The sequence below is a fragment of the Acinonyx jubatus genome, chromosome C1, assembly GCF_027475565.1.
Source record: "Acinonyx jubatus isolate Ajub_Pintada_27869175 chromosome C1, VMU_Ajub_asm_v1.0, whole genome shotgun sequence".
Lineage (NCBI taxonomy): Eukaryota > Metazoa > Chordata > Mammalia > Carnivora > Felidae > Acinonyx > Acinonyx jubatus.
The window spans coordinates 101,977,981-102,003,492 of NC_069381.1; the positions used below are offsets into that span (position 1 = coordinate 101,977,981).

Sequence of the window (25,512 nt, forward strand, 5' to 3'; positions counted from 1 at the left end):
CAGTTTTATGTCTTTAGTAAGTGTATCCAGCCTGCACACCCTGATTGTTCAGTTTTATTTTTTACTCAGATTATTGACAAATATGTCCAAATGGGCAGAGGCCTACATATGCCACAAAACACTTCCCTGAAAAACGATTGACTATTGACTTAGTTACTTTATGAATTCAGCAAACACATTCAAATTAAATATATATTGAAACCCTCCTATGTGCCAGGTCCTGATCTACTGCTAGAGAAACATCCTGCAGTGAGCGAACCAGACAAGATTCCCGCTGATTGCAGCGGGGGAGGCAGAGGATGATAAAAATAATAATGATAGCTGACATTTGTTGAGTGTTTCCTATGTGCCAGGCATTGTTCTAAACACTGCACATGTTTGTTCTTCACAAAATCTTGTGAGGTAAATACTATCACTGTTCCATTTTCTAGATTAAGTGTACAGAGACCCAGAGGAGTGAAGTTACTTGCTCGAGATCGTACAGATTCTAAATGATAGACCGTCAACCTCGGCAGTCCGGCTGCAGGGCCTGAGCATCTAGCCACCGGGCTTCTAGTGTATCTCTACAAAAGTAAACGCTAAATTAACCATACACATAAGCACATAAGGAAATAACCCACACAAGACAGAATCACATTCAAGCTGAGGTCTGAATCACAAATAGGAGCCAACATCTCAAGATCTGAGGGGAAAGCAAGGGGTAGGGGATGAGGTGGAAGGGTGGGCAGGGGTCCTGTCAGATGGGGCCTTGCGGATTAGGGAATACTAGGTAGGGATTTGGGGTATAGGAATTCAACCAGTTATGAATAGACCTAATTGTTTCGGTATCTGGCCAACACATATCCATCTTGTCCACGGATATACTGTGAATGGTACCCTTTCCCGGGATTACCCTCATCCCGGATACAGGACGCCCCCTTCACACACTGGCCAGTTCCCTTCCAGCTGTCACCCTCCGCGTGGCACCACAAGACACACTCTGGACCCACAATCAGGACTCAGAGTCCATTAAAGCTCCTTCACGCTATGGGCCCTTGGCCAAGTCACAGGCCCTCTGATCTTTCAGTTTCTGGGGATTTTTCCCATTGCTCCATAATGTTACCTCACTCCCAGAACAGAACCACCATGGTATTGAGCATCTGGGGACCCTCTGATTTAGGGAACACTCACTCAACCTTTCCCCTTCCTGATCTTTTCCATCCTCGTCTCCACAAGGCCCAGGTAAGCTGGATCTAAACTTATGCATCTGGCTTCCCTTACTAACAGCTCCAGGGACCGCTCTCTCATCTCCCAGAAGCCCCGCTGGTTTGACCCCATCAAATTCGACTTACCCAAGTGTTATACAACCCTCCCCTTAATTACACACTCAATCAGTTCCTTCCGAGCTCAGCAATTTGTGGTCTCTGGGCATCCCCCGACTGCTTTTCTGGAAGGAGCTCCCGGGCTGGGCCTTGGCAAGCCTCGTTTCTAAGGCCACAGTGCCCAGAGTTGAAAGCTCTGCTGCTATTTCACACTCTATTTCCTTCCAAATTAATTCTCTGATGAATACTGTCCTTTGCAGTGATTCAGTGCAGGCCATTTCCTTACATCTCTCCTTTACCTTTGAGACGTTTAATCTCTCTCGAATCCAGATTTTCCTCTGCAGAAAGCCTGCCTCAGAGAAAAATGCCCTGCTTTCCCAACCGGTATAAACAGCCTTATCACCATTGGCCCCAACCTCATGGCACACCTGCTTTACTTGTTTACCTGGGCCATGCCTTGGATTCCAAAGCACACACCTGCCTTCTCTAAGGATCCCTACACCACAAGGAGCGACTCACACTTCTGGGCCTATGGTGAGCCACTGAAATCTAGTTTAAGGCCCAAACACATGAAGATGTAGATTCATTCAAGAAGCTGTTCTTGAGCAGCTACATGTTCCAGACCTTTCACAGAGCTCTTTTGCTCTCACCCTCTACCACTTGCTCCCTCCCACTCACAGAGAGCAGCCTCCCCATCAATATTCTCATGAACAGAGGCTCTGCAATGTTAAGTGGGTTGTCCAAGGTCATAGGGCCCGGGAGAGTGTTAAGGCTGGAATCCAAATCCCTGACTCTTTATCTTTACTCCAAGGTAGGCGTTTCTTTCCCTGTCCCACAAGCAGCTTAAACTCCCCCAAAACAGTCACCAGGATCTTCTCACCAACAGTACGCTATCCAGCACAGGGTGCCCATGCCTCGGGAACCCTCAGAGGAATACTCAGAAGAGGTTTCTGAGGAATAATGTGAGTGATGCCTTACATTTGTATGGCACTTTCCTCCTCACATCATTAAGTGCATGGCATAGCTAATCAAGGAGAAGAGCCCGGGGATAATTCTGTGAAGGAGACACTATATGAGAGCCTCATTTCACAAATGAGGATATACAAGCTTGTTCACGGGAAGTTAACGGACTTACCCAAAGTCACACAGATGGTACATACAGAGGTAGGACTTGAACTCACAGCCTGTGATTCCCGGACTGGTGCTCTCTCAAGTTCTGATACCAGTTTGGATCTTTGCTTCCAAAATGGAGACTGTGGGTCATGCCACCTCACCCCAACTCCAACCTTCAGGGAAGCCTACATTTCAAAAGCCAGGTAGAGAGAAAGGAGTCCTTGGGAAGATCAGCTTTTTATTGAGGACAGTGCTTTTCATCTCTCTCTCTCTCCCCCTCCTTAGACAGGGACCAGGTTCCTAGAGGCTGGCAGGGTAGACAGAGCAGTCAGGACTGCAAAGCCAGTCCCCTGGGCCACTAGAGGGCAGGGTCTGAATGGAGCACACAGCCCTCTTCCTAGAGAGTTCCCCAGCCAGGCAGATGGACTTGAGCTTTCTCTCGCAGCCCCAGGTTACTCAGGGAATGGCAACTCTAGCCCCAGTGTTGAAGAATGATACTTCCCTGGCATATAGTAAAATATATATGAAATAGTTGTTCTTAACCCCTCCTGCCTCCGTTGCAGATACACGGGCAATGCCCCCGGAGGATTCCAGCAAAGAGAAGGAGTGCCAGGTACCACGTGCAAAGACCTGAGTTGCTTACAACAAATACAAACGGGCCAGCAATGCCATGACCTGGTGCTCTGAGAACTGGGGCTGGGGTGGGATGGGGACTCTCTTCCTCCTCTGCAGGTGGGCCCTTTGGAGTTTTGATCCCCTGGCTGTCCTTTTGAACCATCTACATGAAACTATTAAAGGGGAGTCAGCACATAGCAGTGACTGGCCTTGTCTAATGCCAGTTATTTCATCTCAGCACCTGCCAGACAGCCAAGAGCTCTGGGAAGTAAGATCAGCCACGAGGTCCTCAAGAGGGTCTGCCGGGTGAATTCCTGCCAAAGTCAATCTACCCATACAAGCCGAGGGATGTGGGAGAAGAGTCACCACTGTCTGCTACCCGGGGAGGCCCTAACTTTGGCCATCCAAGGAGCGACTCACTCTGCAAATCCTTTTAAACTTAGGAGCACTCACTTAAAAACATAAAGAGAAAGGAGTCAAGGCCAAGGGCGGGTGAGGAGTTTATGAAATGCTCACATCTATCCTGAGGGCAGATCGTCAGGTAGGCAAATGTTAACATCCCTGCTTAATAATTGGAAAAACACAAGCTCAGAGAAGTTAAGTGACTTGCCCACAGCCACGTGACTGGTGAGGGAGGGAGTCAGGGCTCCCCTGTACACACAAGCACACTGCCCCTGGTAAGGGGTAAGAGAGGAGGCACTGTCCGCTGAGAGGGAGGCTGGGAAGTGCACTCCCAAATTTCCCTACGAGGTGAGGAAGCCTGTGTCAACTCAGAATCTAGAGGGCAGAAATAACAAAAAGGCAAAACAAACAAACAAACAAACAAACAAAAAACCCTCTCTGAAGGCTCTTACATTTACTTAATTAATTCTCACAACCCTAATTAGTTGGTATAATCATCTCATTTTACGTGAGAGGCTCAGAAATTCCTGTCCAGGGGTCACAGAAAAGCACAGAGTAGTGTATAATTTGAACCCAGTGGAAGCCTGGGTGTTTGCCTTCACTCCATGTTTCCCCCTGGTGGCGAGTGGGGAAGAGTGCACAGGAGCACAAACGAGGGATTTCGGAATCCATCAGTAAGGGCCTCTGGGTGGCTCAGTCCGTTGAGCCTCCGACTTCGGCTCAGGTCATGACTGCCACAGTCTGTGGGTTCAGGCCCCACATGGGGCTCTGTGCTGACAGCTCGGAGCCTGGAGCCCGCTTTGGATACTGTCTTTCTCTCTGCCCCTCCCCACTCATGCTCTGTCTCTCTCTCAAAAATAAAAACATTAAAAAAAATCCATTCAATAAATCTTTGCCCCCTGGGCATCACACTCTTGATTTGGGCTCAGGTCAGAATCTCACAGTTCATGGGATTGGGCCCAGCGTTGATGCCCAGAGCCTGCTTGGATTCTCACTCTCCCTCTGCGCACGCCCTCAAAATAAGTGCACTTAAGAAAAAAGAATATTAAAAAAAAAAACCCAAATCTTTGCTGAAGTCAATTGTGCCAACTCTTGTACTTGGCTCTAGGAACACAACAATAAACAAAACAGACAGCCCCGTTGCAAGACAAGCAGAAACATGAGAGGTATCTAGATAAGCAGGGGTGAGGTGGGAAAAGGGAGTGTGTCGGGGGTCAGGGGATGGAACAATGTGTACCAAAGTCCAGAGGCCACAGGAGGCTTCCTGTTCCTTGGATATAAATTTGGGGATAAATTTGTGTAAAAATATGTTAAACTATGGAACTGCTTGAGATCGTGTAGGGAGGGAAAAAGTAGAAAAAAGGTAGAGAAAAGATCCAAAGACTAAGACCTGAGATACTCCAACACCTAGAGATGAGGAAAAGGTAGATTTAGCAAAAATTAAGAAGTTGAGAAATTTGAGGGAAACCAAGAGAGTATTTGTCATGGAAGCCAAATGAAGAAAATATCCCCAGACTGTTGATGAGAAGCTGAGTGAGCCCGGAAATTGGCTGTTGGATTTAGCACTCAGAGGTCGCTGATGACGTTGACAGAAGCTGTTTCCATGCAGTGGTGGGGTGAATCACAGTTGGCTCAAGACAGAATGGGAAGAATCAGAGTCTAAATGACTTTTGAAAAGTTTTGAGACGTTTTGCTGTAAAAGGGGAAAGAAAAGTAGCAATAGTAGGTCAAAGATGTGGGAAAAAGTTGTAAGACAGATTTTACAGCACATTTGTATGCTAGTGAGAATAAGTAGGGTAGGAAGATAAAAGTAACAATGTAGAAAAAAGGTAATTGTAGGAGTCAGTGCAAAGCTGGAGGTTGGCCTTAGATAGGAGTGGGATGGTTCATTCTTAGTAACAGGATAGAAGGCCTTATGGGCACCAATGCATGTGAGTTAAGAGATTTGGCAGTGGTCGGGGGTGAGCAATCTTCTGATTGCTTTTACTTTCTTGGCGAAATAGGAAATATAGTAATTAGCAGAGTGAGGATGGGGAGGGGACGATGACCGTCAAAGATAGATATGAATAGATTCAAACAACAAACATGAGAGACTGGTAGAACTTAACTGATTAGACACAGGAAAATGGGAGAGGAAAAAGACAAGAATGGATTTCTGCTTTAGCAACTGAGTGGACGGTGGAGGGGTCTTTCATTCAGATACAGAAGGCTGAGGGAGGAGTAAGTCTGAGAGAGAGGGGGCTGATTCTGACATTGAAAGTTCGGGGCCTATGGGACGTCCTAATGGTCATGAGTGTCTGCAGGCCAGATGAAAAACCTCAGCTACAGAAGTAGGTCTGGGAGCTGTCAACACAAAGATGGTTGGAAGTGGAGAGGGTTTCATGATTGCTGTTTTCCCTAAGAGGTAAAGAGATCAATTGGTTTGAGATGAGAGCAAGTTTGAAAGAGATTCTGGGGAAGAATGAGAAAATTGATAAGGAAATGGGGGGACCATCAGGTACCTCGGGGGGCCCAGTTAGAGGTGGAGTTCTTAGAGTGGCTCCAGCCTGCCACTGTGGAGCCTGCATCCTCGCTACTGGGGCTACGGCCACCAGAAGCCGAGTGTCCATCCTGCGCCTTCCAGCCGGGTCTCCACAGCAGGGCTCATCTCACTGACCAGCAATGTCCCCTGACCTCCAAGCTTACCTTTTACCTACACACAACACCCTTCCCTCCTTGCTTTACCTGGTTAACTCCTACTCACCTTTCCTACTCAGATCAGCACAGAACCTCCCTAGAAGCCTTTCTTAACTGCTCCTCGGGCCCCTGCCAGCTGGGGCTAGGAATTTCTTCTCTGTACCCAAAGAGGTCGATACACCTCATCACAGAACGTAACACACTGCATTATCATCACTGACTTACTGCCTCTCCCATGGGCGAAAAAAATGTGAGGGCAGAACCTTTCCACCTTTATAATGCCCACTACTTAGTAGGTGGCACAATGTATGTTTGTGAAATGAAGACAGGTAAAAAGAACTCGAGTCCCAAACCAACACAATTCTGCAGGGTCACGATGACCCTAGCCTGTGTCATGGGAGATGCTTCTGGCCATGGAAATCAAGCCACAAAATAGAAAATACCCCTTTGGTCTCAACATTACACCTCTCTTCCTTTCAAGAAGTGACCTCAGTATATCATATCTGCAGGAAGGAAATACCCTTAGGTTAAAATACATTAACCCTTGTTTCCTGCCTTCCCCAAGCACGACAACCAGAGGCAGTGTGTTAAGGCATTTTATTGAAAAACCAACGCATCCTGTTTGTATACATCGGTCACTCTCCATCTCCAAGTTCAATCACATGTGCTTGAGAGCAGAGTGTGTGGTATTTTTCTGGGCTCAAGGTGTAAGCTGACAGGGTGTTTAAGAACTTGTCCAGTGGACAGAGCTGGTCAGGGCATCCTTTTGGCACCTGCTCCTGGGGAAGAGACAAAACTCAGCGGGGCCACTGAGGACCCTGGCCTGCTGTTTTCAGCTGTGCCCAGAGGTCCGAGGAACTTGACCCAATGGTGTGTGCATGCACACACGTAACAGCCAGGAAGGCCCCACTAGCCGGTCAGCTTCCGGAATAGGCGCACCATGCCCTACTTGAGACGGTCACTCAAGAACTGCTTCTTGAATTGACCGAGGAGACATGGTCACATCATACCCCTGAGCTGGGAGGCGAAAGTCTGCCCTGGGCGGGGGTGGGGTACTCCAGCGCCTGACCCGGACAGCAGCTGAGGCACCGCAGTGCAGACAGCACACTGCCTCCCAAGGACACCAGCATTAATTTTCAACACAGACTCCCAGTCAGGATGCCACATCCTGGCAGAGACACTCAGGAGGAGGGGGTCCTGTTCCTAGAAGGAGTCTGTAGCAGGCTCATGATAAGGCCCAAATCCCAGCCTGCCACCATATTTCCAGTTCTGCCCTGTCTCTGGGCCATGGCTGTGAGTCACTCTATTGGGTCCAGAGAGCTGATTGTACCAAGGAGACTCCACTGGGCCCAAGGAGGGAGCCTTGGCGGTAAACCAGGTGAGCAGGGTTGGAGGAAGGGTGCCTCGCCACCTTACCTCCCCACGGTAATAGAGCTGCACAAACCACTCCTTAGATTCCCGGTGCTGGTAGAGTTCCATGGTTAGATCAACAGCAAACGGGGGCCATTTGTGGTCAAAAATCCCCAGGATGATTAAGAGAGGCATGAGGGTCACATCGTGAGCCGCATAGAGGTACAGCTTTCTGCAAGGAGGAAACAGTTCTCTATAGGCCTTTCCCTCAGGACTCAGAAGACCAGGATGATGTCTGCCTCCTTTGACACTTATCAGTGAGCCTGATGGAAAACTGCTTTGAAGTAGATGCTGGGGGAACCCTGATGCCACTCTCATATTTTCATGAGGAGGGATCCCCACTGGGATAGCTGGCCTTTCCCTTCCTGCCCACCTGCTTGCCCACCCACCCACTCACTCCTCCCCTGGTGAGTTTTGAAGTAGAAACCGAGCATGGGTCGCTTGGTCCTACCTCTCTTCTCCCCTTGGGACCTGCCTGCCTGTGGCAAATGTCCCTCCTGCTCTCAGTTGTGTGATGAGTGTAGTACAGCATGCTCCTCCTTGTTGGGGAGGCTTGCAGTTCGGGGGCATTAAGTTCATTTCAAAGGAATATTAATAAGCCTGTTTGGCCTTCAATATATTCTCCAAAGGGCTTTAATCAGTAAGAAAGGTGCCATTTTTATCTTTATCTGCCCATCCCCTGTATCTATCTCTTTAAAACGATCAAGGATTTCATGTGTTGACTTTTTTTTTTTTTAGTTATTTCGAGAGAGAGCGCGCACACGTGTGTGAGCAGGGGAGGGGCAGAGAAGGAGAGAGAATCCTAGACAGGCTCTGCTCTGTCAGCATGGAGCCCGTCGTGGGGCTCAAACTCAGGAACTGTGAGATCATTACCTGAGCCAAAACCAAGAGTCGGATGCTCAACAGACTGAGCCACCCAGGTGCCCCTATGTGTTGACTCTTAAACTAGAAGACTAACACTGGACCCTGTAGTATTCTACAGATACAAAGTCAAGGGGGGCAAGGTGGCCAGGGCCAGTGAGAAATGTACTGTCACTGCAGGTGCTGTGAAGGACAGGGAAGGGCACTGGTACGATCTGCTATTATAAATCTGGCCCAAAGTTCCTGAATGTTCCTATGTCACCTCACTGTCCCCTACTGTTCCCACGTTCGTGAGTTTCTAGCTATGTACAATCTCTCTAAAGAAGGCCGCCTACAACAGCGCTTCAACGGCAGTGTGTGCATAAACCCCTGGGGATCTTGTTAAAATGCAGATCCTGATTCAATAGGTCAGTCCAAATCTAGAAGCTCCCCCAGTAGCGGTGAAGCTGTTCACCTGTAGATCACACTCTGCTCAGCAAATGCCCAGGACACGTCACATTCCCAATCTGTGCCCCCAGCCAGGTTCCAGGCACTACAAAGTGGGGACAGAGGTTTAGGTGCTACTTCTGACATTTAAAAACGCCTCGCGGATATCATACCCTTCTATACACTCGGTGAAGGTGTTCGAACTAAACAGTCTATTCAGCAATTGTATCAGCATGATATCATAATTAGCTACTCTTTCACACGTGTTCCAGTAGTAAAAAAAAAAGGAAAAATAAATTTAGGGTTCTTAATCACTAACATAAGATTTTCAAACCATGGCAAGACTGCTGCAGCAGGAAGAATGGTAACAATGTTGTGAACGTCTTTGGGACTCCTGGCCTCTTACACAACTGCCTACTGTCACTGACAGCCTGGTTCTTGCCCCCCTGGAACCTGCCCCCCAGCCCCCCAGCCCTTGCAGCCAGAGGCCTCTCCTGCCCTCGGCCGCACAAAAGCCAGTTGCTGTGGCAGGTACCTGGTCTTGCCTGGTGCGGTGGCAGGGTCCATGACTTTCCGCAGGTTGCTCTCCAGGATGTGGAGGAATGGGCCAACTGCCATCTGAAGGCTCTCCCTGCGGCAAGTAAACAACACTGAAGCTGCCGGCACACGGGGCTGCGGGCGGGTCTGCCACCAGGACCTCATGAGCCCAATCAGACGGCGGAGGAGAGAGTAACCTGCGGGATGGTGGGGGTGGGAGGGGGCGCGTGGAGCCACCTCTGGCGTGAGGGTTCTCTGTGCACAGAGACTTCCAACAACAAAAGCGCCAGAATGTGGATCTGGTAAGAACACAACTGGAACAGCAGTGGTAACCAGGGTAAGTCAGGAAGAACCAGGCCCTCAGGGAGAAAAGAACAAGCTGGGAAGGGCAGGGCATAGTGATTTCCAGGAATTCCAGGAGGCCCTTAGAAAAGGGATAGGAAGGAACAGCATCCCAAGCTAGGCTTCCCAGATGCCAGTCCTCCTCCTTTGGAGTGTAGACCACAAGGACGTGTCAGATGTATCTGATACAACACAAAGTTCAGCGGTGGTGCCCGCAGGGTTGGCACGGTGGCCACGCCACTTTCCCCCTCGGGCTTGTGCCTTATGATCACAGGGTGGCTGCTGCGGCTCAAAGCCTGTCTCCCAGTGGTAAACGAAGCAGGAAGCTGAGCAGGAAGCTGTGCAGGAAGCTGTGCAGGAAGCGGCACAAAGGCTTGGTCGTGGTGCCTCTCACTTTTTATCGAAGAGGACAAAACCTCTTCCAGAAATTCCCAGAGCCCAATCTGGACAAAAGGGAACGAGGTCATCATGATTGGCTTGGAGCAATCCTTTCATGGTGACTGGGTAAATACATGACCACCCTTACGATGTGTATAATGTGTAAATAAACGGGAATGTTGAAGTAATGGATGGGGAGTAGGCAACCAATACCGTATGCAACATCTACTTTCCAGAAGAAGGTACACAGGCCAAGCCAAGTTGGCTGGCACTGTGAGGCCATCCAATTTGTCCTTGAGGAAACATCAGTTTTATGAAACCAGGGCTAACTGAAATGCAAAGAAGAATCAAGGCTTATTTAAAATGCTTTACACTGGGAGAAAACAAACTACGGCCATTGGCCAAATCTGCTCCACCTGCCTGTTCTATAAATAAACTTTAACTTGGAATATAGCCATACCCACTTGTTTGCGTATCATCTATGGCTGTGTTCATGCTACATGGGCAGAAATGAGTGGCTGCAACAGATAATGCATGGGCCATAAAGTCTAAAATATTTACTAAGTGTGTGTGGGGGGGAAGCACGGGGGGACAGTGAGTGATAAGTTAGGTCTGGTGGGGCCACTTCAGGAACAGATGAGGGAAGGCGGCAAGTCACAGTGAGTGGAGGCAAGCTGGCTGGCACAGCTGGAGTCTTCTGGAGGCCCCGAGCAAGTACACAAGCGGACACACTGAATCTGAGCGGGGAAAAAAGCAGCCAGGGGTCCTTACCCTTATGCAACAGACCCTGCAAATTCCTGAAACGTTAGCTGGATTTTGCTCACACTTATCTTCCCCAGGACTGATCCTCTCTTTCCCATCTCCGTCTCTACCAAGTTACCTATTCTGAGTGCAAGCTGGATATTCTTAACCAACCAGAAAAAGGTGTTTTGTTTTGTTTTGTTTTGTTTTTTAATTTGGTTAAGAGAGAAACTCTCCATTCTGGTAGGCAAGAAACAGGCCTTCTAAAAACAGAGCCCTAAGTATAAGCAACACAGAAAACACAGGACTGATACTCAGAAGAGCCGGCCTAAGTCCTGGCAGCTAGCTGAGCCTAGGTGAGGCTCGCACCTACTTCATCTATTAAGCCAGGACTTGGACCCTGACAGGGAAATGACACCTACCTCATAGCGAGAACAGGAAAATGGCTTGTAAGTTGTAAACTGATGAACAAAGTCAGCAATCATTATTCTTCCGTCAGCTCTCCCCACCCAAACCCTTTGAAACTTAAAGTAAATGGGGAAAAAGTCAGCGATTAAGAGAAACTCAGTCGAGAGGTGACTCCTGGTTCTGCCTAACAGTGAACAGAAGCACCAGCTCACCAGTCCCAGCTCCAGAAGTATAAGGTCGCAGGGCCGAACCCACTCAACAGGCCAGCAGAACAGGGTGATTCCCACCTCAGCACATGTAGAGACATGCGCTGGCAGGTGTGAACAGGCCTGGTGAACCCTTTTCCCCACATACAGGGAGGCCTGACCGAGCGTGACTTAGTGACGGTGGCTGAAGGCTTCTCACCTGTCTTCCCTCTGCATAACGTACAAGGCCGTGTCCACAGCTCTCTGCTCAATCATCTGTGCAAATCTCCTCAGTGTGGGGCAGCTCGGGAGGCTGTGCACCTGGAAGAGCCACAGGGACAGTTTCACAAAGAAATGCTTCTCGTTCGCTGAGCTCGGCAACTGACCAGCTTCCACAAAGCCTTCAGGGGCCTGTCTTCTCCCCGGGAGGGCCTCAGCAGCCCCCAAAGCTACACCCCCAAGGCCCTTCTAAAGCAATTCCTAGAGATCTGGAGGCCTGGGGGGGGGGGGCGGGGGGGAAGCTGTTTTTCCTCCCTTTCTGATGGTTTCCCGTCTACTCCAAAATGAAAAACATTTGCATTTTTTTTAACTATAAAAATACATAAATAAAACACAGAGCAAGGAATTCGTAAATTTCCACATGGCTTTTATTTTCCCAAAATGGATTTCTAAAAAGTATGCCATGTAAACACTTTTATATAAACTCTCACCTTATAACCTGACATCTATATTACCCATAAGCACAGGGCATTTCTGCCTTCAGGGCACACTGTCGTCCGGACAAGAGAAGGAAGGGGGACCCAGGCTACACTGCACTGTTGGGTGTCTGCCTTTTGAATCTAGAGAAGGCTTTCCCATTGGGTGGTCTTCAGTATCCATTAGATAAAGAAAGAATCTATGGCTTGATACATTTGGGAAAAATAGATTTAAAGACTGATCAGCTTTCTTTACTTCTCAGATTCTTTAATATGCTGCTGTGTGTAGAGACTCTCCACAAGGTGATATAACGGAGATTCCAAAACAGTCAGACAGCAATCCCTCCCTACCCCCTACCCATCACCCACCCTGCCCCTGCTGGCCCGGGATGTACACATTCACATCATAGGTATTCTGGGGAATGTGCCTTGAGAAACTCTGATCTAGAATTAAATGACCATGTGCCTAACCAAGTGAGGAGTCCTCCCTACGTGGGCCCTATCCCTCCGCTCCCACATCCACCCCACCTGCACGTCCTCCCACAGCTGCCTCCATAAAGGGAGACCTCTGCCTCCACCTTCACCTCCACCCCACACCCCTCCGCCCACACCCCTCCCCTCCACCCACACCCCTAGGCCACACCCCTCCGCCCAAGTCTAACTCAGGAGCCAGTAGGTCCAGCTGCCTATCCCCAGCCCCCCAACCCCCAGGGCCAGAGAAGGACAGTCACCCAACCTGCTCAGCAGCCACATTGTCAAGGAGGCTGAGGAAGTCTACTCCGTCATTACTGGCAATGCCCATCCCTTCCTTCACCTTTTGCAAATCCTCGGAGATTCCTGGCTGCAAACAGGCAGCCTGCCTCCGGCCTCTGCCAAAAAATAAAAAGGAAACCCTTATATGGTATAGTAATTAACAGTTTACAAAGTGTATCTCATTCATCATTTGGGATCTCATTTAATCTTCAATAATAAGACGTTTGGGGTTAGCTGGGTTTAGTCCCATCTTACACGAGTCAACTAAGGTTCTATGAATTCAAATGACTTATAAAATAAGTTAACAGGTACCAGAGCTAGAATAATAGCCTGGATTTCCAAATTCCACTCTAGCATTTTCTTCTATTATACCCAAAATGATACAACCATGGCCCTGCAGTCTGCTTGAAAACAATATTCTCTGTCTGCTGTGGAACACATACTACATAGTCTTTGTGCAGCCCAGAAATATCTGAATGCTGAAAAGCGCCCTGAGCCCAAACCGAGCCATTCTACAGGGCAGCAAGCTGGTAAGAGTAGGGAAATCTGGGTCTTCTGCTTGCCCATGTGGATTTGCAGTTTTATGACCTGTTTCATTGCCTTCTACCTAACCTGACAGTTTCGTCGGCCCCCTCGGAGAGTCCACGATGGCCGAGAGGGCAATAGTTTGTAAAGGCAAACCCAGCTCGGGCTGTTGGTACCAGCTCTCTGGCCCAGCAGGCGGCCTCCCGCAGGCTTGCTATACCTTCCCTAGAGGCCTGCTGCTGTAAGCAAGACCTTCATTTCCCGGACAGCGATGGCAGGCCTGAGTGCAAAGCAATCCTTCCCACCACTCACCCACCAACACAGTAAGCCTGGACAGGCCCTCAGGTTAGGCAGAGTCCTGCGAGCAGAAGTGCCACGAGGCTGGCTGTCCACCCCCCGCTCCACCTCTCCCCCCCCCCCCCCCCCGCCATTGAGCAAGAAGCCAGGGCGGTTACTTCGTTCTCTCCTGCAGGCTCCAGCAGTTCTGGTAGTTGGGGTACAAGACTTCAGAGCTTGCTTCATCAGTGTGGATGACGATGGGTCCTGGAAGGAAGGTGAGAGCACAGTCAGGAAGAGGCTTCAGCTTGTCCCTCCCAGCATCCCCACCCCCTCCTTCTCTTGTCTGCTTTAGGAGACAGATCATCAAGGTCACTGTTTCAGGACAGTAACTGCCTTGAACATGCCCTGGCCTTGCCAACAGCAGCTCTTCTATGGGCTGAGAAATGGAGAAAGCAAGGAGCAGCCTTGTTCTGTCTGGCACAACCCCTCCTATTGGGCCACATATGACTAGAGCAGGTACAGACCTGGATCAGACTTGGGCATTCTAACAAAGAATGAGCTGTCCCGGACTCCATCAGAACTAGGTGACTTTCTTGCCTCTTAAAGTCCAATCCTATAGACCAATATAGTGACTCAGCGCATGACAATCTAAGGAAAGCCACCACAAGGCCACAAATCCTGTCAGACCCCACAGCCTTGCCTAAAAGGAAAGCCAGGTTTCCAGATGAACTGCCAAGAACCACACGTTAGACCACAAATAATGTTTCTTATTATACAGTTGACCCTTGAACAACCCGGAGGTTAAGGTCACCAATCCCCCCATGCAGTCAAAGATCCATGTATAATTTTTGATTCCCCCAAAACTTAACTACTGATAGCCTACTGTTGACTGGAAGCCTTACCAATAACATAAATAGTTGACTAACCCATCTTTTGTATGTTATATGTATTACATACTGTATTCTTACGACCAAGTAAGCTAGAGAAAAGAAAATATTAAGAATAAGAGAAAATATACTTTTATAGTTCTGTACTGTACTTACAAAAAAAAACAATTTATGTGTAAGTGGACCCATGCAGTTCAAACCCATGTTCAAAGGTCAACTGTATACCTCGCAGGAGCCCGCTACTACCCAGAGCTCACAAGTACCTTTATCCCCTCCCATCAATACCCAGAGAAGGTGCTCTAACACCTTCCAAGGCTTTGCTCTGTGCCAGAGATGGCAAGGGCCTGTGGCAGCTTCCTTTGCTACACAACTCAAGACCGACCTTCTCTAAATGGCAAAGAGACAGCTGCTGTCAGCAGCTCTCCGGAATTCACTCCAATCAATACAGGGTGATTAGGTGAATCTAAGCCCCAAAGAGCTATTATTCCCAAACAAAAATGTGACAGTCAAAATTCTAGTAGCATATGGTAACTTTACTAGAATATCAAAATTCATACACACTTTGTCAGGCAAATGATCAGAGGCCCTCTCCAGACAGATGTGTCCTCTGAGCGGCAGAGTGTAAAGACGAAGAGTATTGGATTCTGAAGCCAGACTGCCATACTTTGAATCCCTATTCCACCATTTACCAGCTGTGTGTTCCTGGGAAAGTCATTTAGCCTCTCTGTGCCTGAATTCTCTTATCTGTAAATTGGGGATACTATTGCGTACGGCCCCGGATTATTACAAGAACTAAACAAGTTAGTAGATACAAAGCTACTAAAAAAGCTTTGGGACATGGTCAAATTGGAGTCCCAGGGCGTGTGGGTCCAGTGGCTTGTGGTGACACCACTTCCCTCCCTGTTGGGAATATGGGGCAGTCTCAGTCCGAGACCTGCCTGTAGGTCAGCCTGCTTTCAAGAAACAGCTTTCCTACTTTTGGTGTTTCAGAGGAAAGGGTATTTATTTGCCTCTTAGAAGCTGGGCAAGTGAAGAGCTCTCAGAAGGCCAGGCACTGTGGACTCTTCCAAAGCTCAGGGGCTCCTAAGGGGCAGCCCCTCTGTTTGCTCTATGTTACTCAGACACACCCTGCTTGTGCTCAGCAGCCAATTTCAGCCGGAATTAGCAGCTGTATCCCACCCCGACTAGGGTAAGGCTGGCCTCCTCTGGCCTGAAGGTTTCTATTCTTTTACATAGTTGTTGTTTGTTTGTTTGTTTGTTTTTTAATAAGCCTGATGGCAATTTTATATCTATTTGAGATACTACAAAAGAAGCTAAGCAAGAACCTTTGCTTTATAGCACCATTTTAGTATTTCAATATTGGTGAGGTCGTGAGGATATGAAACTCAGACTGGCAATTACATGTAAATTTCAGTCAAGTATAAATGGCAAAATGAAGGTCCCTCTGACAGTCAAAGGCCCTCAATACATAAGATCCATGAGGGAAAATAACATATGTGGTCCTTGGTGGTGAAAAGGCTGGGCACCACTAGCTGCAATCACTCATCGGTTGAACATGTTAAAACCCAAACTCAATAGACTTTCTCAGTGAGGAAAGGCTGAACAGAATACTGTTAATACCATCTGAGTCATGCTGTGGGTTAACACCAAGACCAAGCCAATGGCAGCAGGCTTGGGTCTCGGCTAAGTGTTCCTCCTGCCCTCCCTCCTTTTCAGCGGTGTCTTACCTAAGCAAAAAGCCCCAGTATTATTCACAAGACCTGGCTGGGGATGCCTTAAGCAGCCTGTGTAGAAGCTTAAGAGGAGAAGTCAGGGGCCAGAGGCACATCAGAGTGGCTGACACATCACCGTGGAGGTGGAGGTCAGGCCGGCAAGGCCAGCAGGAGGCCAGACAAGCGAGGGCCCACCAGAGTAGGCATGCCATGGAAGCCACGTGTGCAGGAGAAGAGAAACCGAAGGAACACGCACTAAGAAAGAGAGGCGGGAGGGCTTTGGAAGGAAGAAGAAAAAGCTCCTCAGGGACAGGGCAGACTTCTAGATTCCAAACTCAAACCTTCTTTCTGACTTTGGAAAAGCCCAGCCAGCAAACATCGGGTAGACTCCAGATTCCGATATATATTAGTGGAACGAACACTGGAAAAAAACAAAAAGGTAGAGACACTCAAAAAAGGAAGATTTGATTCTATACACTGTCTCATCCTACAGAGCAACTGGGAGGCTTTAAGATCACATGAGGGGGGCTATGGGACTGGGAGGAATCCTTTCTCTGCGGGATGGGTGCCCCAAGGGACCCAAAAGCCAATGAACGTGATCTCCACTGACCACATGTTCACAGGATGCTGTTATATAAGGGGAACTGCCCCAAACTACCTTGGGTGAGAATGGGCACCATCCTGGGGGGTCAGTACAGGTTTCCTCATGTGTAAGATCTTAAAATGGAAGCCACGTCCCTTTTACGAGTGACTCACAAGACCTCCAGTGGATTGAAGGTTGGTGAAAGAAAGGGGATGTCCTCCACATAGCTCTTCCTCAGCCTCTGTCCTAGGGCAAACATCTGCTGCATGCCCACATTAGTCAGCTGTCCAGCAAACATGCCTCCCTGGTGCGGGGCAGAAAGAGAAGCATGAAAATACCTCCCTGTCTGCTAAACTCAGCCCAGAGAAAACCATGGAAACTTTACAGGGGGCTTCCCAGGGCAGGGAGGCAATGCTCACCTTGAGTACGGTCTTACGGTACTGAGAGTCGAAAGGAGAATGTGGTTTCAGGCCACCAGCTAGATTGGTGACAGTGTAATCAAACTGAGTTTGGGGTGGGACCTCTAATAGCTGGAGATTCCACTCTGCCTGTTATGACCACAAAAAAACACAACACGTTGTTTAGAGGGTTCTTGAAACTTACGGCATTAATATCCAGCAGCACCTGAAAGACATAGCTGGGATCACAGACACTAAACTCACAACCTTCCCATGGGAAGGAAAGAAAGAAGCTTTAACTCTAGCTCCAATTAAAGGAAGGAAAGACAGTAATTTATTATTCCGGGTACCCTCAGCCCAAGCCCTGTTACTGCTCCACTAGCACTGGCTATTAAGACGCTGCTCTGGCACTAAGCCCAGACTGCAGTAAAGGGGAGAAGTCACCAGAAGGCCTGGCATGCAAATACTTGGTGAATGAATGAATGAACAAATGAATGAATGAAAATAATATGACCTCAGTGAGCAGACACTTGTAAGATTTTTCCAGGAATCAACCTCCAGGTTTCTATGCCTCCCCTGCCCTTAAGGATACATGATGTCCTAATTATGGTATCCTTAAGGATACCTAATGTCCCTTTGCCTTCCTTTCATCGAGTTTCTCAAACAAGGGGCTGCCCCTTCTTCACCTCTTCACCATCTTCCTTTGCTCCTTGCAGTCTCGCTCCTGCTCCGCTCTACTGTCATGGTTTCAAAACATCCCCAGTAGCCACAGGTCTCAGAGCTCCAACTGCCCATGAAACTCTTACACTCGCTGAGTCAGATGTGATGACTCCAATTTTAAAAACGAAAATCTTTTCTTCTTCCCATATGCCAGCTCCTCTCCCGAACACATTACGTCGCTCGCAATGATGCCACAGGTCTCCTAGGCCCCAAAACTCAAACCTCTGACTCTCCCCCACTACTCCACCAGCCGCACTAAACTCTATGGATCACTGGCTAGGAAAAAAAGTCATTCCCGAAGGTCCTCCTTTTATCTGGTAAGAGTGTAAAACCTTACTACCTCAGGCAAAAGCGTGTGACTGACTCCCTTCCCTCCACCCCCACAATCCATACATAGATACAATTCCCTGCCCCCCATTAATCTTGCTAAGCCACTTTCATCATGTCAATAGTTGTTTCCTAATGTTTCAAGAGATAGGCACCTGGCATTCCAGGACTCCTACACCTCGGCCGAGCCCCTGTCCCCTGCTATAGTGTCGCTGTGCCTCTCTCCTCCCGTCCCCAGATCAGACCATGCCCACTGCTTCCTCTGCATCTTCTTTCAACTGGCTTCCTGTGCTCGGAGGGACTCCTGCCCATCCAGCTTCTCTTCAAGGTCCAATGATAGCTCAAGTCTTACTTCCCTTCAGTGACTACTCTAGCTTTTAGTGCTTGTCTTCTTAAAAGTACGAGGACGGTGTTGTAGAAAACAACGTTGTGTGGCTAGAGCGTAAGTGTGGAGGGCTGGGAAGAAATGGTGAAGAGAGAGCAGGAGACCTGTAGCACTTAAAATCACAAGATCATTTAACTCAATTTCCCACTATGCGATTTCCTATTCCTTTTAAAACTAACATTTGAAAACTTACTATGTCTTGTAGCACTCTATCTATCTTGGCCCCTCCCAGAAAGAGCCCAGGGGAGCACCACTGGGAGGGGACCCCAGGTTCCATTCACACAAAGGAAACCCTCCATCTTTCAAAGGACATTATCTTAGTCCCACCTGCAGCCAGTCCTCCAGACCTGGGCCTCTTCCCCCACTGGAGCTGCAGCAACTGACATCAGAAGACCGGGTGTTCAGAGCACAGACCTTCTTCTTACTGTCCTGTAACTATGGCTCCTCCTTCCAAAGTTTTGATCCTGTAACTTGCCTGCATAAAACCCTTCCGGGGCTCACAGCTGCATGATGGCCCCCGCCTCTCCTTCTCTCTCTTCACCATTTCTTCCCTGCCCTCCACACTTACTCTCTAGCCACACAACGTTGTTTTCTATAGCACCGTCCTCGAACTTCCTAGCTTTTCAACCTCATGTTCCTTCTACCTGGAATTTTCTTTTCCCTTTCATCTGAAAAGATTTCTGCTTATTCCGCAAGACAGCTTAAACATTCCCAGGAGCTGTGACAATGGCCCCATGGTCTCAAAGTAGCCTCGGTGGCTCTTTTTGGTGGCCTTTACCAAACCGTATTAGAAGAGCTCCCTTACTAGTCTGTCCTGCTCAGCAGTCCTGCTCGGAGAAGAGAGATTGGGTCATCGATTTACCCTTGCATTTTGGAAGCCCAGCAAAGGGCCCGTACAGATGATCTGCCATACCTTGTGGAAGAAACCAAGACTGAGATAGCATGATCCTGCCTTTTCTAGGTTTTCGGGTTAGCAGAGATAGCAAGCTAGAATGGAAATGACGGCAGCACCAAAAACAGAAACTGTGTGCCACAAGAAACCAGATGAGGGTCACAGTAGTTCAAAGGAGAGACAGACCTCTTCTGGCTGGGGATTCAGGAAAAGTTTCATGAAGGGATGGCCTTTGAAGTGAAGACGATTTAGAAAAGCAAAGACCTGGACTTGAGAGTAAAAGGTGGGTAAGGAGAGACTGGTATTCAGAATTCCAAGAATAGGAAGAAGCTTGAGCGAAGCAGAGATGGCCAAGAATGCCATGTAGGAAAGAAGTGGTTTGATTTGCTTCAACCTGGGACGAGTTTTGAAACTTTTTTTTTTTTTAAATAACAGCCCAGTTTGTTGTTGTTAAGTTTATTTATTTATTTTGAGACAGAAAGAGAAAGAGAGAGTGAGGGAAGGGCAGAGAGAGAGAGAGAGAGAGAGACAGAGAGAGAGAGAGAGATGGACAGAGAATCCCAAGCAGGCTCCACGCTGTCTGTGCAGTGCCCGATGCAGAACTCAAACTCCCGAAATGCGACATCATGACCTGAGTCGAAATCAAGAGTCAGATTGTCAGCTCACTGGGCCACCCATGCGCCCCACAAAATTTTTAATTAGCAAATACCAAGTAGAGTTTAACTTTAGATTTCCACATACAAAGGCAAAAACTGGAGTTCCTCTAGTTGAAGCAGGAGTGGGAACACAGAGCCCTAGCCCCTCAGACCCTCTGAGGCCACAGGCTCCAGGGAATAGCTTGACAACCAGCAGCATAGATCATAACTAGAATGGGAAGTCTAGATGCAGAAGCCAACTAGAGGAGGGCCTAAGGCCCCATCTAAGGCAGTAGGAATAGAAGGGGTGGATGCAAGAGACTCGAGTCAAACCTGGCAAGTGAGTGGATAAAAGCTTTATGTGGGGGCTATGTTGGTAGGTAAATAAGGAAGGTTGAAGAAAGAAATTACATTGGTTTTGAGCCTGGGTGCCTAAGGCGACAAGGGTAATAGAGGTCCTCCTCGACTAAAACTAAGGCCAATGCAGAAGAACAGACAAACTGAGTTCGGTTTTAAGTTTGAGGTACCTTCTTTGCGTTCCCAGGGCTCCCAGCATAGGAATCTCTTTTCTTTCTCCTTTAGCACATCTTAAAATTCTTTTACAGCCGAGACTGAATTATCCATCCTGGTAAGGCCATTGTCTAGTACAGGCTCCGATACCAAGTCCACAGGGTCTATTCAGCCTCACTTAAGAAATCTCCTCTTATTAGCGACATTCACCAACAGAGGATCTTTGGTGTTTCCCAAGAGATGACTCCTGGCAGTCCAGTTCATGCCAAATCTACAATGCACGTTTTCAAATTTTTAAGACTACACGATACACTAGTTCTGTACATGGTGTCTAACCGCGCCCCCCCCCCCCCAACCACACACACTCTCATTCTTGTTCCTGCTCTTCAGCTTCAGAGTTCATGGCAAAGACTAACTTTAAAATCTTACTTATTTATGCCCCATTTTTAAGAACTAACTTAAAGGAGAGGATAACAAGACCTAAAACAGAGTAAGACAACCCATTCAAAGTAGGCAAGAAAGACAAAAGCAAACAAGTATGGGGACAAAAACTGGATATGGAAATAAAGTTTCTCAAAAAGGTACACTCTAAAGACCCACGGATTTCACTGTAGGTGGGCCAAAGATTCAGCGCTAAGCTTTCTGGCTTTTATGAAGGGAGAAACTCGATCAGCTAGACAAGCTTAAAGATAAAAGCAAGCCAACTGTTCAGGAGAAGCACACCACTTCTAATGCGAACAGACAAATTCCTCCCAAGGGTCCTCATAAAGAGGATAGAGTAATATAATGAACATCTTTTCACTAGTCACAGCAACGAGTTCTGTGGGATTGTTTCTCATAGTTTTCTCAACACAGAATGATGGCATCTCACCAAAGCACATTTCTGTGAAGACAGTACTATACCAGGATTGATATGCTACATTCCAGAGGTAAAAGACAAAATCTACATAAAAGTAAACAAAACCCTTCCAGGTGTGGATTTTAGAATAAAGCAGTGGTTTGAAACCTTGGCTGCACACTGGCATCACAAACAAAACAAAACAAAACAAAACAGCCCCATCCTGAGCTCATCACATCTGGATCTCCTGGGATGGGGCCTCAACTTTGTTAATGCTATCCAGTCCAGATAATTCTAAAGCTCCACCAGAGAAAACGTTGCCATGTCTGGATGCTCTGGGCCATTTAAATCAGAATCTCCAGAAGGGACACCCAGGCATCAATATTTTTGAAAGCTCCCCATCGGAGTCCAAAGTCTTTCCAAGAACAAACAGTCATGAACACTGCTCCAGAGGAATGAATGGGGCTATGGGCACATCCTTCATGCCATGCTTCCTGAATAGTGAGTGCTTCTCTTAGCTGAGCTCTGGGTAAGTATTGAGTAACAATTAGACTAATAGTATGCCTTCCAGCTGGCCTACATTACCAAATAAATAGGAACCCAAATGCCTTAATCAACAGTGGAACTGAGATAAGCTAGACTTTACTTTATAAAAACTGGAGGAACCTGCCTGAGTTGGAGGCCATCTTGCCTAGAGGTGAACTAAGGGAAATCTGAAAGCAGGGCCACACTTATCTTGTGAATATGTACTTGAGTCGAATCTCATGATCAGAAAAAAATAGCTAACGAAGTTCCAGAGCTTATATTCCCAAGCACAGCTAAAGGAAGACAAATTAAGTCAACAGCCATTCAAGCCAAATGAAAACAACTCAATAACACACCTCGTTTTAAACAATGCTGCTCTCTGAAGATTTCTGAGATAACTGAATGAAGTGACTTGTCACTTGTATTCATCCATTAACCAGTCACAAGCCTGGAAACATCTACCAAAGGCAATTTTCATTTTAGAATTGCTACCAGGTGGTCCCTTCTGACTACAGTTAGTAACAGAACCAGGAAGATTAGAAAATCCCAATAACAACCGTTATCAAACTGGACCTTGAAAAGAAAACCTGAGAGAAATCATCCAGAAACAAGTTACAGGGAGCCAAAGACACAGGCTCACAGCCTAAATGGAAAGAGGTTTGGTCCCACCCCTGGCATTTGTGCTAATCAAAGATGTTTAATGCATTGGCCTGATGTCTGGAGAATGTGAGCAGGGAGGAGGTGACGTGCCTTCCCTAACTGCAAAGGGAGGCCATGGACTCAGATGCTTCTTACTTTGTGGCTACACAGACAGAAGAGAATGAAGCTGGCATTCTACCTGAGCTACAAACTGCGCCTTCCAACAGAATGGCAGAAAGTAGCCATCACACCCCCGCTAGCTCAGGAAGAAGTCCTAAAAGAATCTAAATCTTTCTCGGGCCTTAAGGGAGTATATATCCTGTATATATTAGGCCCAAGCCTAGACACTCAGACTTTAATTCTCTGCTACCACTGATAGCTTTGTCTTTAACGTGATGAGTCTTCTATCCCTATGTTACTTTCCAGCCTTTCTGTAACAAGAATAAACGAAGAAGGGGGGAGTGCACATGAGATGGGCGATGTGCAAAAGTCACAAGGAAGATTTAGTAAAAATAAAAAAAGGGAGAGTAAGGGATTCAAAAAGCAACAAAAAGAAAGGAAGGAACGGTGGGGGTGGGGGTGGGCGGGGGAGGAGGGAAGATGAGAAAAAAGAAATTCCAATACCAGATGGAAAGTGGTACAGCCATTCAGAAAGGCTAACTAGAAATCTGGTAGCAGAATTAAGTGCCTGCCAAAATTTGTTTATTCATGTGGGAGGTGCTTTAAAGGTTTGAGTTCATGTGTGGCCAGCTTTAAAAACCAGATTTTTAGTTGGACACTGTGAGAACACAACCCTAAGGGTTTCTGGAAAGCAACGATGATCATGAAGAGAATGCCAAATATGAGGTTTAGACATCTATTGAACTTGCTCCAACATCAGCCTGGAGGACCAATTAATGCAAAAGCACTCCACAGGTAAGTGTGACAGCTGGGGGGCCTGAGGATTTCAGGCTGCCTCTTTATCTTCGCTGGGAAGCCAGTTCTTCAATTACAGGCCTGCTTGCACCAAAGGCCAGAGACCTCAACTGCCTCTCTCCAAAAATCAAATCCAGGAAGGTTAATCATTAAAAAACAAACAAAAAAAAAAGAAACAAAAACAAAAAACACCTAGAGGCTCCTGGGTGGGTCAGCCAATTGAGCTCAGGCTCTTGATATTGGCTCAGGTCATGGTCTCCCAATTTGTGAGTTGCGGCCTCCTGTGGGGCTCTGCGGCTGACAGTGCGGAGCCTGCTTGGGATGCTCTCTCCCTTTCTCCCTCTCCTGCTTACTCTCTCTCTCTCTCAAAATAAATAAACAAACATTTAAATAAATAAATAAATAAATAGATAGATAGATAGATAGATAGATAGATAGATAGATAGAAACTATTTGTGCTTTAGTCATAATTACCCTGGCCAAACCTGGTAGATTTTAAGACATTATAAACACAGGACTAGCCAATTAAAAATGTTTTCCTACCTCAAATCCCTTCCACGATAGTTTTAGAAACCCAAAATAGAAAATAAGACCCAAGATACAGCACTTATTTAAAAAAAAAAAAAAAGCCTTCAAGGATCTCAAATGATCTCCAGCAAACTGAAAGCCGCTGTGATACCTGTTTCCAAAGATGTTGACCTCTGCTACCCGCTGTAATCCCAGTTATGGGGGTTCCTGCAACTCTTGACAACCTTCAAACAGTCACACAGAAATGCACTACACTTTCATTCTCAAGTTGACCCAAGTACCTGTTAGAAATGCAGCATCTCAGGCTCTACCCCACACACCTGCTGGATTCGAATCTTCATTTGAACAAGATCCCTAGGAGATTTCTAAGCCCTCCAAGCAGCGCAGTGCTACCAACTGTGCTACACCACTGCCATCAATCAGGGGTTACAACTAGAAGTCCCCGGGGTGCCCAACATCCGGGGTGCCCAACATCCGGAGGGTACGAGGAGGATGGGCGGCTAGCAGTGCCAGGCCAGCCCCTCTGCTCAAGGTACTGCAGTTTTCCTCTGGTCTGGATCCAGCCGGAATCCCGCTCGATGAGGGTAAAACTCCCAAGGTGTGTGTTTCGGGGCCAGGCGCCCGGTCCGCCTGCGGTCGACCGCCCCGGTCCTTGCCCCACCAGTCCCGGCCCCGGCCGACCTCTCACCTGCTCCCGCGGGAGCGGCTTGAGAGGACTCCGCGCCCCGTGTCGGAACACGACCTGCACCATTTTCAACTCCAGCAGACTCCGGTCGACGGGACGCTGGCCAGGCGCCCCCGGGGTCTCGGCCCGGGCCACCCGCCGCTGGTGGACGCAATACGCCAGCGAAGTCAAGACGCCCACCGGGGCCCACACGCGCACGCTGAAGACACGGGTGATCATGGTGGACGCCCCTGCGGGGTGAGGCTGCACGGGGCGAATACAAACTTTCCGCCCGCGCCGCGGCTCAGCGGCCGCTTCCAGATTCCCGGGAATCCGCGGGGGCGCACATCCAGCCCCCAGCCAAGCTGCGGCGACTCGCGGCCCTGGTGGGGGGAACCCCAAGTGGGAGCGTGGCGGGAGAAGCGGAGGTGGGAACAGCGAAGACTCCCCGGGAGTTTTAACTCGGGTAGGGGTTGGCCGCTCCCGCAGCAGACACCGCAGGCGGGGGGGGGGGGAGGTCGGCTCCTTATCTTTCGCCCTCTAGGAAACCTTAAACTTGTAATCCCAGTTTGGCCTCCGGGGCTCCGAAGGGACGGGAACCAGCCCTGAGATCCTCGGCGGCTGAGACTCCACGAACACAGGGGACCGGATTCCACTTTTCGGTCAGCAAGCTAGCACACTACCACTGCAACCACTCAGGGACCAGT

The 25,512-nt window shown here is 48.2% G+C and overlaps 1 protein-coding gene across 5 annotated transcripts; it reads right to left on the bottom strand.

The window, feature by feature from the left end:
• Window positions 1–312: 312 nt before the first annotated feature.
• Window positions 313–25,503, bottom strand: ACP6 (acid phosphatase 6, lysophosphatidic). Of its 5 annotated transcripts, XR_008295209.1 has the most exons (12): window positions 24,830–25,503; window positions 17,249–17,377; window positions 17,003–17,133; window positions 16,588–16,667; window positions 13,824–13,911; window positions 12,827–12,959; window positions 11,616–11,716; window positions 9,340–9,435; window positions 7,524–7,689; window positions 2,437–2,599; window positions 2,182–2,355; window positions 313–563 (listed from the first exon to the last, which is right to left on the bottom strand). XR_008295209.1 is itself a non-coding variant. In XM_053214705.1 (11 exons), exons 1-11 carry the CDS (start codon window positions 25,043–25,045, stop codon window positions 553–555), a joined length of 1,314 nt encoding a protein of 437 aa, XP_053070680.1. In that variant the 5' UTR covers window positions 25,046–25,503; the 3' UTR covers window positions 313–552. The 5 variants fall into 5 exon arrangements, 4 of the variants coding, with proteins under 4 accessions (XP_053070680.1, XP_053070679.1, XP_053070681.1 ...); XM_053214705.1 differs by lacking the exon at window positions 2,182–2,355; XM_053214704.1 differs by having other exon boundaries at window positions 313–2,355.
• Window positions 25,504–25,512: the final 9 nt, after the last annotated feature.